Genomic DNA, 13,699 nt, shown 5'->3' on the forward strand with positions numbered 1-13,699 from the left:
TTATTAGCACAGCCTTTTACGCCGAGCTATGTCCATCGGTCCCACAAAAAATAAACTAGAATCCTACAAAAATGTAGTTAGGGAGGTCCTGGGAATCTAACTTGGGACATTAACGCCCGGAATCCGGCCGCCTAACCACAGGGCCTACCCAAAGAGGAACGAGGTTAGCAACGCCGAGGAAGAATACTAGGTGCAGCCAATTGCAAAAAAAAAAAAACGCTTCCCGTGGTTCGATTCGAACCTGGGCACCTCGCTTTATGAAACTGACGTCCATCCGATTCCGTTTTCATTTTTTTTCTTTAATGCATGAAAGTTTTAGAAAACTTCAGAAGGCAAGACATTTAACACACCATATAAACACTAACAGAGAGCAAAGGGCAAGGACACCAGTCGAAGAAAGATTAAAACTCGGGCAAACAAACACACGCATCCAAAAGAGGCAGCCACTCTGGTGGATCGGTCTGAGCAGCATAAACTCTCCGCACCAGCGCCGCCTGTTCCCGAGAAATACACTTCGTCGGCCTTGGGAGTTCCGCATGCCGATCAGTCATGCGACACTTCCACAATCTACACAATACAAGAACAAAAACGTCATATGGCACCCGTTTAACATCTTCAAATGGTAGGAAGCCAATGTTGTACGGGGTGATGTCAATGACCTTATTTTAGTGTCCGCTGCAAAACGTTCCAGAAGAACACAGCGTCCCGGCACAACAAACCAATGATCCATTATAGAGGCGTTGATTACAGAGGCGACAACTGTCCGTCCTAGGAATAGACATTCCTTTTTCGTGCAGCCATGTCTTAACTGGGAGTGTGGAAGAATGAAGCTTGAAGAAAGATATTTTTGCATTTGGCGGGATACACACGCGTATTATGCGTTTTAAAACATTGCTTTTCTGGCGGCCTAAGTAATTCGGCTATCACTGCATTTCACGAGCACAGCTTCTCATTTGGGATCGTAGCCCCTCCATTTGCTTTGGAGTTCGCCGCGGGTTCTAAGGCCTGCTGGCGTGGTCCCCGCTCGGAGAGATGCGTATTCCTGCGGTCAAAATGACCCGGATTTGCCAGTAATGAAGAAAAGTCATCGGCAAGTAAGGAAATAAAAGTGCGGAGCAACAGCCTGGTCTCCGCCCAAGGGACAGGGTCCGCCAGCTCCAATATTTTCCAGCCATGCACTACTATTGCAAGGTGCACCATTTTTTCTTCCCAGAAATAACTATTTCACAATCAAAATACCAGGGAAAGCTGTATCCACGACGTTTTATGCCGTTATTTAGTTCGCCTATACATGGGTTTTAATTTTTTACCAATATACAGGAATGCAGCAATCAGTTATCCTACCGGCCGAGCCCTGGGGTTTACCGTTGGAAGTAAAGCTCATGCCAGAATATCTCAGAGATCTTGGATATGAAACCCACTTGGTTGGCAAGGTGAGAAGGCGCTTTCTTTCTATTTATACCCACGTACCGAGGCACACTTTGTTGCAATTTCCGCTACATATAATTCGGTAGTGCTTCCTGTACTTGTGCTGTGCCTTGGAAGTTACCCAGAGGCTTTCGTTTGATTTATCACCAAGTTGACTACCTTTCTTTGATTCGTCATGGTAGTGGCAAACATTACAGCAACACTCTGTTAAAGAGATGACTTCTAACCAATAAGCGCAGGTATAGCGAACGTATAAGGGCTACTGTACAAGCAGAGTCTCTGGCAAAAGTGACAATGTAGGGTGCTGTAACGCCGCTGGTTTGGCCACGTACTGTTCGTCAACGTTACAATTGACCCTAAGAAATGTCGGACTTTTTTACAAAAAAGGTGTGTTGCAGAAACTATGAAGCGAAATCTCCCAGGAATTTGTTTTGGGTAGCCAGCGCGCCTTCCATACGAGGCCCGTGTACCATGAAAATGAAGCCTGATCATGTGTTATGGGAAATAGTTTCACGATACGATGACCCTTAACGGTGTTTCCGCGCTGTTAAAAATTGGGAAAACAGCCAGTAAAGAAGACGATATTACTAATTTTGAGCCTAACTATGGCCAAAACGGGGTCATGGGGACCTGATGCGTCATTTTCGGGTGTAAATTGCATTGTCTTAAAAAATAAAATAACAGATACTAGAAAAGCAGAATTTCTAATGCCGGAAAATGCCCAACAATTCTACATACCATACCAAAAATTTTGGGTGGACGTATAAAAATAAAATTGGTGTCATTTTTAAATATATAAAGCAAATGAGCGGTTTGAACAAAAGCCGCACAGCAGAAATCCTAAATTTGGAGAAACGCGTGGTTGTGAAAGTAGGTACCTCGGTAAAAGAACTGTAATAGTTCCCTACATTCACCAGATACCCAACAACCTCAGAAAGATTGTTAAGAAAGCTAACATGAAGGAGTTCTTTTTGCACCTAACAAGCTTGGGAATCTCAGTAAACCCACAAACCCTATTCGCCCCACCTCTGAGAAGTACAAAAAGAAACACCGAAAGAGGTTTGTTGCTTTTGCGAGCCGGGTTGCGTAAAGTATTCCGCTTTATTGTAACAAGCAGTAATTTGGGCAGACCGCGGGTCGCGTGAATTACCACTTCCGCGAACGCATCAATAAAAGTAAATCTATCACTGGTGGGTTCTTCGCAGCACATTTTGTAAGATGCGGCTGTAAATGTCTATTTGATTACTATACGAATTTATACAGTGGCCGGATTCAACTTTTGCAAGAAATTCCCGAAGCCGAGGCGGTTTTCTTGGCCGCAGCATGGCCCGGAGTTTAATCTCTATGCTTACGCTTGCACGTTGAAACTTTGCGAAGTTCAGAAGGTTCACACTGTGGCACAATAAAATGTAATTGGATATTAGCTATTTGTGTCCCATCATTCACGTCGTCCGTTTCTTCCCTTTTTTGCGCATGTATTTCTTTATATATTTAGGCACCACAAACATGCCCAGGATGCTACCCTTAACTTCGCATTGACTTTGGTAGTGGGCCGGTCACATGTTCTCGCTATTGAATATTACATTTTTCTGTTTCATTTTTCTTGGTTTTCAAGGTTCTGTTTTCTGTTTTTCGTGTGTTTATTGCTTCTCTTTGTTTCGGTTACTGGTCGATATTATAAGGCCTGCAATGGTGTCTTGTTTCTTTTTTGCCAATCTAAAGAAAACGATCTACACATTTGAATAGCATATGGAAGCGATAGCACAATGAACCTTTCGATAAGATTAAGACAAACATGCGGAGGACCACTGGTACACAGTTCTGTGAGTCGTGTACCTTGGAGACAGTGTTACGTCGTTACGGCGTCACGGAATCGTTGGTATATGTCATCTGAGCGAGTACGGCGGTGAGGCCGCCTTTTCAAAGTCAATAATCTTTTAAGTGCGAATGCACTTCTTAAGCGACCCTGAATCACGCGTCCACCGCCGTCCGTCCGTCCGCACTACATACCCACTTAGGGCGATTGGCCAAGAAGAGTTTTTAAGTGCGAAAGCGACCCTACCACATACCCACTTAGGGTGATTGGCCAAGAAGAGTTCCTTCGCTACCCATTCGGCATATCTTCGTGATACTAACCACTTCCTACGGGAAATTAACAACATAAAAATCCCTGATGGCGCCTTCCTTGTAACTATAGATGTAACTTCTCTGTACACAAATATACCTCACCGAGATGGAATTGAAGCCCTGGTTGAATCCTATAGCATACATCGGGATCAAGAGGCGCCAAGCCCACAAGTCATTGAAACTTTGACCAGGCTAGTGTGGAATTAAATAGCTTTTAATTCCACAATCACTATTACTACAAAATAACGGCACTGCGATGGCTACTCGAATGGCACCCAACTACGCTAATATATTCATGAACGATCTCAAAACAAAATTCCTATCAACCCGTGAAATTAGGCCATTTTTTTAAGTGCGAATGCACTTCTTAAGCGACCCTGAATCACGCGTCCACCGCCGTCCGTCCGTCCGCACCACATACCCACTTAGGGCGATTGGCCAAGAAGAGTTTTTAAGTGCGAAAGCGACCCCACCACATACCCACTTAAGGCGATTGGCCAAGAAGAGTTCCATCGCATCACCCGTGCATTCGCACTTCCCCATGCTCCCCTTCGGGGAAATGCGGGTGAATTTTTTCATTAGGAATAAATGTTGCCGAAACGCCAGTTCAGCCACATTTTATAAGGAGAAATGAATGCAGTAACTACGAGTTCGTAAATAAAGTTTACACACCTCTAAAGACAACTGTCAAGGGATTGATCTTCCACCGGCGCTTGCGTCGGCAGTGGGCTTTGTGTCGAATTGGTGCTTTGCACACCTGTTCTAGGCTGTCCCTCCAAGTAACAACGCCTTCGTGTCGTGGCTCTAGTAAGGAGCTCGTCTATACGGTGCTAAGAGATGTAGTGCACGGAGTTTGGGTTCACGTGACCTTGCAAACATCGTCAATATTGCGAATGTAGCTCTTTTTTTTCTTTATTAAACCCTTGTTTGCGCGTTGTCTATACTCGGTAGTGTAGACACTTTCTGCCTTTCCCAGTGTTAACAGACGCAATCCGCTCAGTTCAGCGACACAAGCGTACTGCCGACATGCTTCATCAATTGTTTTCGTACAAAGTTGCCAAAGCAAGAAAGCAATACAGTTAAAGTAGACAGAGATTCGTGGGAACGCTCTTTCTTCTGGACAATATCTAATGATGATAAATACACGCCACAATTTCCCAAAGGTTCATTTTATTCGTATTTTTGTGGATAATATCAAGTCAAATTAACGATTGTTAAGTAATTACGGTTCTCTGGCCTTAAAACCACAGGATAAAAACCCCTGCCGTTAAACCCACAACACAGTTGTAATATTAAGGGACAACACAACGAGTGTATGGTCTTAAAACCGGTTTTAATCCTTTAGACTGTTCACCTTGCAGTGCTAGGAACACTGTAGTGTACTCAAATAACTGACATGTGTCCTGTCAGCCCCAACTCTTTGTCATTTTGTCCTCTTTTGGGGCATAAGTGATGTGATGTGCTTTCACAAAGTCGCTAACCACTGCGTCTCTTTTGCCCGAATAATTACCAGGTCGGGTGCTTTCTAATTAGGCGTACTTGTGACCGTGTCGGAACTGCATCATATTCGAAGTGTTTTTACTTAATTAACCGAAGCAAGATTCTTTTTAAAATATGTTTTCAATTTGCTGCATATCAAGTATCTGTAGCAGTTTATTCACAATAATTCTAAAGTTCAAGTAGAAAAAGCGATGCACTGCCCAAGGCACCTACAAAAGGGTATTTCCCGCCTGTTGAATGATAGCTTCTGTGTGCTACGGAGTCCTTCACGAAGTGGCAACAACTGTCTATTTCTTGCAGTGGCACCTTGGAAATTTCGCAGCTGAGTATACACCATTAAACCGTGGATTTGATACCTTTTACGGCTTTTACGGTGCAGAGGTGGACTACCGTTCTCAAACTGCTGCAATGGTAATATCGTCAGGCTTGACTTAAAATATACCTCTTGCTGTATTGACCCTCACTTGATGCGGCATGGTCACCCAATTGGCAATATATTTCGTAAGCGCGTGTTCATAAAGACAGCAATAAACATATTGCTGATTGTGCTACTGCAGCTCTGTGAAGGTTTAAAGGCAGAAAATTTTCTGGTGGCAAAGAAAGACCACTGATCTTTATTCACGACTTCTAGGAACATCAGAATTGAAACTCCAGAAAAGGAAAAGAGCCGCGTATCTGCTTTTATTGTAACAAAAACTACCCCATTTATACGCCAGCATTTCTATCAAAGGGCAGTTCTGTTTTCATAGGAGCGCAGTCTTTAGCCTTCGCTTTCTTAAGCATTACCGCAGCTGAAAATACTTGCTTAAAATATTGTGAAATTCTTCACCCATTGAAATCATGGCCACGTATGCATCGGACTTTTCTGGTGTTTCTGTATTTTCAATGTTGGATGGTAATTAGGGGGTTTCATTAGCTTAGGCAATAGTTTATTCAATTGGTTTTTCGTAAATCAACAGTTCAATTTAAATTGCAAATGAATGTTTTATATTTCCAATATACAATTTTTTTCACCTGAAAGCATGCTCCAATAATATGTAACCTCACAACGAATTGCTGTGCACGAAAGCGAACAGCAAAAGTAAGCAGAGGAGAATGCTAGAGTTAAAAAAAAAACCAATCAACAACGGCCAAGAACTTTCTAAGACAACTAAGGTTAACGTTCGGGCTAATTTGAGAAAAATGGCTTCAGTGAAAAACATGATGTTGAAATAAATTCGAAAATTTTGTTTGCTGAATTTGTGTTACTTATCTGGGAATTCGACATCGGGTTAATATTAACTAACAGTCCATGTTACCTCATACTTATTCACGTTGGTACGATCTCCTACTGTAAGTGGGGTTAATATTTCTTTCAGTTTTGTTGCATTACTTGAGAGAACATCGAAATTTCTTTTTACGCTTCGGCTACGGTAAAGCGCACACTAGCGCATATCCAGACAAATAAAAAAAGACAATTAAATTTTTTTTTTGATAATATTTTTGCCAAATTTATCAGGTAGTTGGCCAGTATTGCTGACCTCGCCATTTAATGCTAAACAAAGATGGTGGGTAGTTTCAGAAACAAAATAAATTCTTGCAGCTTCTGCTTGTAAGTTAAAAAATGATCCCCAAAAATACACTTTATACTCCATGCATATATAAACGGTAGCATTGCACCTATTTTGTGTACATTTTACAATTGATCGTAATTTTGTTGTTTTGTTTCTTTTTCGTGGTTCCTTTGGATCGGCAGTATAATAAAACAGGACTGGACTTCTGGGTGGGCACAGAGCCCCTTAGGAATGAAAGCGGCGAATATTCTACAAACTTGCTCAATGAGCGAGCAATCAACATTATCAAATCACGCAACAAAATGAAAGTGAGTTCTCTCTGCTTTTCTTTTACTATTATGAACAGATTAAATGAGGGGTGTATGAGAGGTGGGGTTGTATGCAGAAATGTGTTTTTTTATTCAGGGAATGCTGATTAGGACCATGAGCCTGAATTCATGCAAAGTAATTGTTGAATATTTATATAAACTTATGCTATACATGCGTGAATTCATGGTATTTGTATTTTTGTATTTGTTGCCCTCTCGTGGTTTGAGTAATGTATTCACCACGTTTTGGTAACAGACGTTATTTTTTTCCTTTCAGCCCTTATTTCTTTTCCACAGTCTGCAAGCCCCCCACGCGGGATCCGATATTCCCCTTGATGCTCCAGCCGAGAATATTAGAAAGTTTCCTTACATCGGAGAACGGAACCGTACCATATACGCAGGTATACTTTTTAGCCTCGCAGCACAGGAGAAGTGTGAGTTACAATCCCAATACTGCAGAAAGTGGTGGACATGAAAACTTTCAAATATTTTCATTCTACGAAGCACATATTTCTTTAGAATATTGTAGAATATTGCAGAAATGAACTTTCCTTACCTCGCATGGAATTGTGGGTTTTTGACCAGTGCTCACAAAACGTATCCTACAAAGGTAGCATGCAGACTAATTTAGCATTGTAGAAAAAAAATTTTTAGTATATTCAATTGCAATAGAACTTTCACTGTTTTGTACGTTAGTGCAAATAAATCGACATATTCATTAGAGAATACAGGCGTGGGATCGGGAGATAAAAAGCAAGAATGAAGTTTTAAATAAGAAAAAACCGCAAATTTACAAACGCGATTTTACTTGACATCTATTCAAACTGATAAAATACTAGGGCCAACTGAAAGAGGAGTTAGGTCGTTATCGCGTGTGATTTCTCATCTTCCATAAAGGTGTCGGTTAACAAATGGTAGAAGCTTTAAAAACTCTTTAGAAAAAAAAGGGGGGGGGTGTTGAATCCTGGGATATTGCAGTACATCCAATTATAAAATTGTGGGGTAAAAGGTGACTTCAGATCCTGGCAAAATATAAAAATTTTGAGAACAATGTAGCCTCATAAGACTCTTGCGTGCGTTGTTTACGGCTTCCAATCATTAGACTGTTGTCATTTGTGGCTTGTATTTTGCAGTGCTGGGATTAGTGCAAATCTACACAAGAAACTTTGGCGAACAAAAAATACATCCGCCACAGACGCCTACAGGATGTATTGTGTTCAGAAAAACTAAAAAATTGCGGTGTTAAGCCCAATGACAAAACCGTTCACATTTAAAACCTTGCAACACTTCAAACCTAATTATTGCTTTTTGGCTGCAATGATACAATAGTTACTTAAAATTTGTTCTGTAAATGAATAACCGCGTACCCACTGTATGAAGGGTTTGCCCTTATCCAGCTTTATCTTCTGCACGTACACACGCAGATCCAAATTTCCTATTCTCAAATACACCATCATCGAGAAGAACGTGATTGTATCGATGATGTTATCAAAGCAAAAATTATGGTCTGAATAAAAACAAGTAAAAAATTATCCGTGACTTAGTCCCACAAATTTTTCCCCCCACTCCGTGCTTTGCCAGCTGCAAAATATCAAACTTTATTCGCTCAACTGCCAAATCCTTCTAACTGCTTGACGGAGGATTTTGCTTATTTCATTTCTTATTCCAGTAATTGAACGCCAAATATAAAAAATTCCCGCTTTGATAGGGTGAGGAGGTTGTGAGAATACAATTTTTGTGTCATCTGAAGCATCTATGGACCATTAGAATAGAAAACATTGGCTTAATGCCTTAACATAATTACAAACCGAACCCTTAGCCACTGTCCTGCATTGATTTCCCGAGGATAATTCGTAAGGCATTCTGAAAAGACGACTTTTATTGTGCTAAATGTGTGCAGCGTATTTTGTGTAAAAAAAGATTTTATTAGTCGGCAAATTTTTTCGTAATTTGTGCAGGCATGGTGGACACGCTCGACCAGTCGGTTGGTGTCCTGGTGGAAGCACTCCAGAAAGCGAAAATGCTCGAAAACTCAATTGTAGTATTTATGTCTGACAACGGGGGCCAGCCATTTGGACCCCACTCCAACCGGGGCTCCAATTGGCCCCTTCGTGGGGCCAAAGGCGGCGTCTGGGAAGGCGCCTGCCGAGTGCCCGCCTTCGTCTGGTCGCCCTTACTCAAGAGGAGTCGAAGAGTGTCTCAGCAGATGATGCACATAGTCGACTGGCTGCCCACCATTTACCGTGCAGCTGGTGAGCCCCGTGAGGCTAGCCCCAACTCATTACACTTTTAGTTCTTCGACACAGCTTAAACGCTTGTTTATTATTTATACTGATCAATTATCAGCATTCCACTCTTGCAATTATTTACTTTTGTAAAACATTTCACTACAAGGTTGTTCTTCTTCGTGTTGGAAAAAGCGCAAGCACAACCGGACGCAGGACGTTTCTAACAAAAGCTGGAATCGTTTCGTAAACAAGCACTCATTGAAAAGTTGCTGTGACTTGCACGTTCTGTTAGGGCCAAAATAGATAGAGGTGCCGTGCCACACTTTTTGGTCTTTTTACTACAAATAAATCTCCGGGATGTCTATCTGTGAGCGGTATAGAGCTTCCTGCTTCCCTCCAAGATAGTTCATGAGCTCTCCTGCAAACGAAGCTCAATCACGGGTGTATACCGTTCTTGCAGCACATATTGCTTCCAACCCCTAACGACCAATACCGAAACTGGCCTGCGAAAAACCTGCGTTCCCATTGGTAGAATCTGAAAAAAAAAATCACTAGAATAAATCGGGTTGCATAGAAAAAGTCACAAAATATAGCAAAGCTACTGTGTGGCAGGACAGTTCTTCCCTATAAATAAAAATGTTTTCGGCCGTATACTAAAACAAAATTTCCTGAATAACCTAGCCATGTATTCGACTGCAGACACCAGCGTAGCCGCATAAACATTGTCTCCAACACCCATCAGTGAATGTTCAGGAAAATGTGGGTACTTTTGCAATCCTTAAAGAAATCAAACCACAACTAGGAGTGCGTTACCAAGCCTCCACTTGTAACGGACGTGAAAAACAAAACAAACCGCTACACCTTATAGAGACTGAAGCGTCAGGTTGGAATAAAATTTCTTCCTTTTGTTCAATTGCTAACAGCATACACCGTCTGCTGCAGCATTGCATAAAGCAGGGAGTAGGATCAACGCATTTACACGCAAATTATGGCGGCCCCGCAAAGACGCCATCTGAGCTCACTTTTACGAATTATTTGTGGTCGGTGTGATGACCTCATTCCTATTTTGGATAGGTGGAGACTCAACTCTCTTTGAGAGAAAGCTGGATGGGAAAGATATGTGGCGTGAACTTTCCCTGAATTTACCGTCCCCTCGTGTCGAGATCCTCTACAACCTCGAGCCAGAAGACGGAATTTCTGCTCTGCGCTACCACAACTACAAACTGGTGCTTGGTGTGCACTATGATGGCCAGTACGACGGTCGCTATCCGACGCCTGGACGCTCTGAGCCACAATATTATCTGGACCGCTTTATGGAAAAGTCAAAAGTGACACGAGTACTCAGGTATGTAAGAAAAGCGCCGGCCTCGATAATTTCATGCCTGTGTTTTAGACGTTTGACACTTGGCATTTTTATTTAGGAGCAGTGAATTGCATTATGGTCATTGTAGATATTTTGCGGGTGGTTCAATATATTTTTAACCAGGCCCTCAGTTCGGTCTGAAGCTCAGCTACGAAAAATTACTAGAAATTTTTATTCGGCACTATCAGTGACAGCAATAAAACTTACAGGAAAGGTTCCCTTTGGTTAGAGGAGGACGCCAAAAAGATTTTCTTTGTAGGCACTATTATAAAAATGCCTGCGACGAGCCTCTGTACCATTGGCATGTATTTTTAAAAATGGCTAAGCAGGTAAAACATACCGCATCGTTGTGAATAGCGATTAACGGAACATGATTTAATTTTTCCTGGCTTCCATTGTCTTTAGGCAAATATAAGGTTGTGGAACTAATTTTTGTGTTTTTCAGATATTTAACTACATCGTCACGCAGCTGACAGTCAATTGAGCCTTTGCCGTTCTGTTCTAGGCGTTTTTACAAGGTTGTTTTCCTACAACGTCCAATCGGTTGGCGCCAGATGGCATCGGTGCACTGCGGTTGGGACGCGATGTTGTGGCCAAACTTTGTCAGTGGAAGACCTCCATACTTGTTTGATCTGGCAAAAGATCCCTGCGAATTGAAAAACCTGGCCCCCGGAAATGGCAAGGTAATACATATCAACTTTTTGATTTTGCTCTTTGGAGGTTTCTGGAGTAAAAATAAGTACGTTGCAGTAGGCATTTAGGCCTCCAATAATAGAAGCATTGATATTGGTGAAATTAGCATACAGTTCGCGGTTAAAAACGATGAGTAAGCGACGAAAGCCAATCAGCGTTTCGTCATTGCCAACCCCCAAACCAACTAAGTTAAAATATTAACGGTGAATCAGTTACATACAGTAAAGGCGTCATCTTTATAACAAATCACAAGCTGTTTTGCGATGCGCATCGGTTTCAAACACTAAGTTTAAAAAAAAAGAAATTGTCGCAAAACAAACTTTGCACTTCACTAGACTACGGTTCTGTAACAAATGACAGAACATACAAAAGTGAACATTGGGATGAATGGACTAATGAAACAGTCCCAGGCAAAAAAAGCAGTTTTAGGGAAGAAGGTCCTCAAGGGCTGGGGCTGTTGGTATCTCCTGTGGTCGTCACAGTCGTAATCGTTGTCGTAATCGTCGTTTCATATAGTCACGGTATCAAAACACAGGGAACCTCGTTTACACCTCGCACGGGGGCGCTATGTAACGCGTTCTAAAAAAACGCCCGCAAACTCTTTAACGCCTCGTGCTAGAGAGCTTCGGGTTTCAAAGACAAAAGGCTTTTAGAGTAAAACTTTACACCTCTAACCCCGAAAGTTTGATTTCGGTGTGCAAAAAGGCCTAGGCACCGAGAATACTTATATACAGCATGCTTCGCTCCGCCTTAGTTTTTATGCTAATTGAGATTTCCCGAGATTTTTTTTCGGTTTTCATCTTTCTATTGGTAAAAGCCGTCACCGCGCATTGCGCAATGCGAACTAACGTCACCGCAAACAGGTGAAACTGAATTCTTTTGCAGAAACAAACTAATGAAGGTCTTTTTTTTTAAGTACTTCTCAACTTTTTGTAGTAAACCGAGTTAGTCATCTTTTATTACTAGCCCGCAATTCTCATTGAGATAAATGGGCGATTGGTGTACTAATGTATAACGTTATTAGAAAACTTAGTTTGCAAATCACACGGCCGGGCTTTTTCTTTGAGGTTGCCTGAGTGAGTTTTTTGTTTACTCGCAGCGGCTTTTGATCGTATGCATGAAATCGCTGGTAAACGGAATACTCTCTTTTAAACTAAACTTCTCCACAACCAAAATTTTAGCAATATGAATGCTGGTAGTACTCCTTCTTCTCGACGCTTTAATGTGCGTTGAGTAAAATATTAATAAGGGGGTTAATTTGGTTTGTAGCACTGACCCATTCCATTTAAAATAAAGGATAGTCTCTTTTGTTCCCCGGTGTCCAGTTTTTAAGCGTGGTCACAATTACCTTTCTCAATATTTCCCGGGAAAAATACTTCGTACTTCTTACTTTTCTCACTACACTGGTTGGGAACGCTATATTGTCTCGCGAACAAATCGTTCAATGCTTTTGGATGTCAAAACATGTTCGCTTTACATTTTCTTAGCGTTCTGTATGATATGCCTAAAAGCCTTTCTGTGCCTGAGTATTAACAAAAAAGCATTTAAGTAGGGATAAAACCTGTTTCAAGTTGTGTAGGCTCTTTGAAAATGGCGTAAAGCTGTGACCTATGCACTTCGTATAGAATAAAATATACATTCCACGTCCGCACAGGTGGTCGATGCCCTGCTGAAGAGACTGAGCGTGTACTTCAATTCGTCGCTCCCACCGAGAAACAGACCAATGGATCCGAGAGGGCTCCCCGAAAACCTTAACGGAACCTGGGGCCCTTGGCTGTAACAACAATCAGCAGCCACAATCCGAAATAGCGGCTTTGTTGTTGAAGTATTATAAACCTTGGTTTGTTGATAAGCATCGGCGGAAGACTTGAACGCTTCAAACACTCTGATGACTGTAAGATATTTTCTGTACAGACAAATGCACGTGGGCTGGGATGTCAGTGGTATACCTGTGTTGAGTTTAAAACTCTTGAAGTCACTTTATGACATCAGTTTTATAGCATTAAGAAACAATGTGAGCAACACTGCAGCCTGCCATCACGAAGTATTACCAGAAATAAAGAAGCTGAAACAACTTTTAAAAATTTTATTGTGTTTCTTCTTATGCACGGGTGTGTAAGTGATCACCACCACCAGGCTTCTAAATGCAACAAAGGAAACCTTCATGCCGAGTTTATGAGGAGTGGTTTTATTTTGCGTAAGAATTTTACCGTTTTAATTGCGAGCGTTTGAGTGGGCATAGTGAAAGTCGGTTCTTGTGCTAGGTTAGAAAACAACCATGGCTTTTCTGGAGTTGACCACCTGCTACAGGTTTACTTATATGTCCTTGGTATTTCGCACACTTTTTCTCCGTACAACGGTGTTAATACACACACTGCTCGCTTGCTGTTTCGGAAAAAGGCACGAACGACCACGTGCATAGGAGGGATTTCACTCGATAAAATGTCCAATGAAAAAACACCTGTGTTGATGGTTGGCTACTGAATGGAGAGTACGCTA

The 13,699-nt window shown here is 41.7% G+C and overlaps 1 protein-coding gene across 1 annotated transcript in view; it reads left to right on the forward strand.

Moving 5' to 3' along the window:
• The window catches only part of LOC144142218 (arylsulfatase B-like), an 84,114-nt gene extending 70,872 nt beyond the window's left edge, over nucleotides 1–13,242 (forward strand). Inside the window, exons 4-11 of the mRNA XM_077673578.1 lie at nucleotides 1,321–1,433; nucleotides 5,356–5,466; nucleotides 6,791–6,916; nucleotides 7,194–7,317; nucleotides 8,875–9,168; nucleotides 10,219–10,489; nucleotides 11,013–11,190; nucleotides 12,855–13,242. Coding sequence (XP_077529704.1) covers nucleotides 1,321–1,433; nucleotides 5,356–5,466; nucleotides 6,791–6,916; nucleotides 7,194–7,317; nucleotides 8,875–9,168; nucleotides 10,219–10,489; nucleotides 11,013–11,190; nucleotides 12,855–12,980 — 1,343 coding nt within the window. The 3' untranslated portion in view covers nucleotides 12,981–13,242. The remainder of the gene's footprint in view (nucleotides 1–1,320; nucleotides 1,434–5,355; nucleotides 5,467–6,790; nucleotides 6,917–7,193; nucleotides 7,318–8,874; nucleotides 9,169–10,218; nucleotides 10,490–11,012; nucleotides 11,191–12,854) is intronic.
• Nucleotides 13,243–13,699: the final 457 nt, after the last annotated feature.

Source organism: Haemaphysalis longicornis, unplaced genomic scaffold (genome assembly GCF_048455015.1).
Source record: "Haemaphysalis longicornis isolate Haplotype H1 unplaced genomic scaffold, Haemaphysalis longicornis Haplotype H1 scaffold_6, whole genome shotgun sequence".
Lineage (NCBI taxonomy): Eukaryota > Metazoa > Arthropoda > Arachnida > Ixodida > Ixodidae > Haemaphysalis > Haemaphysalis longicornis.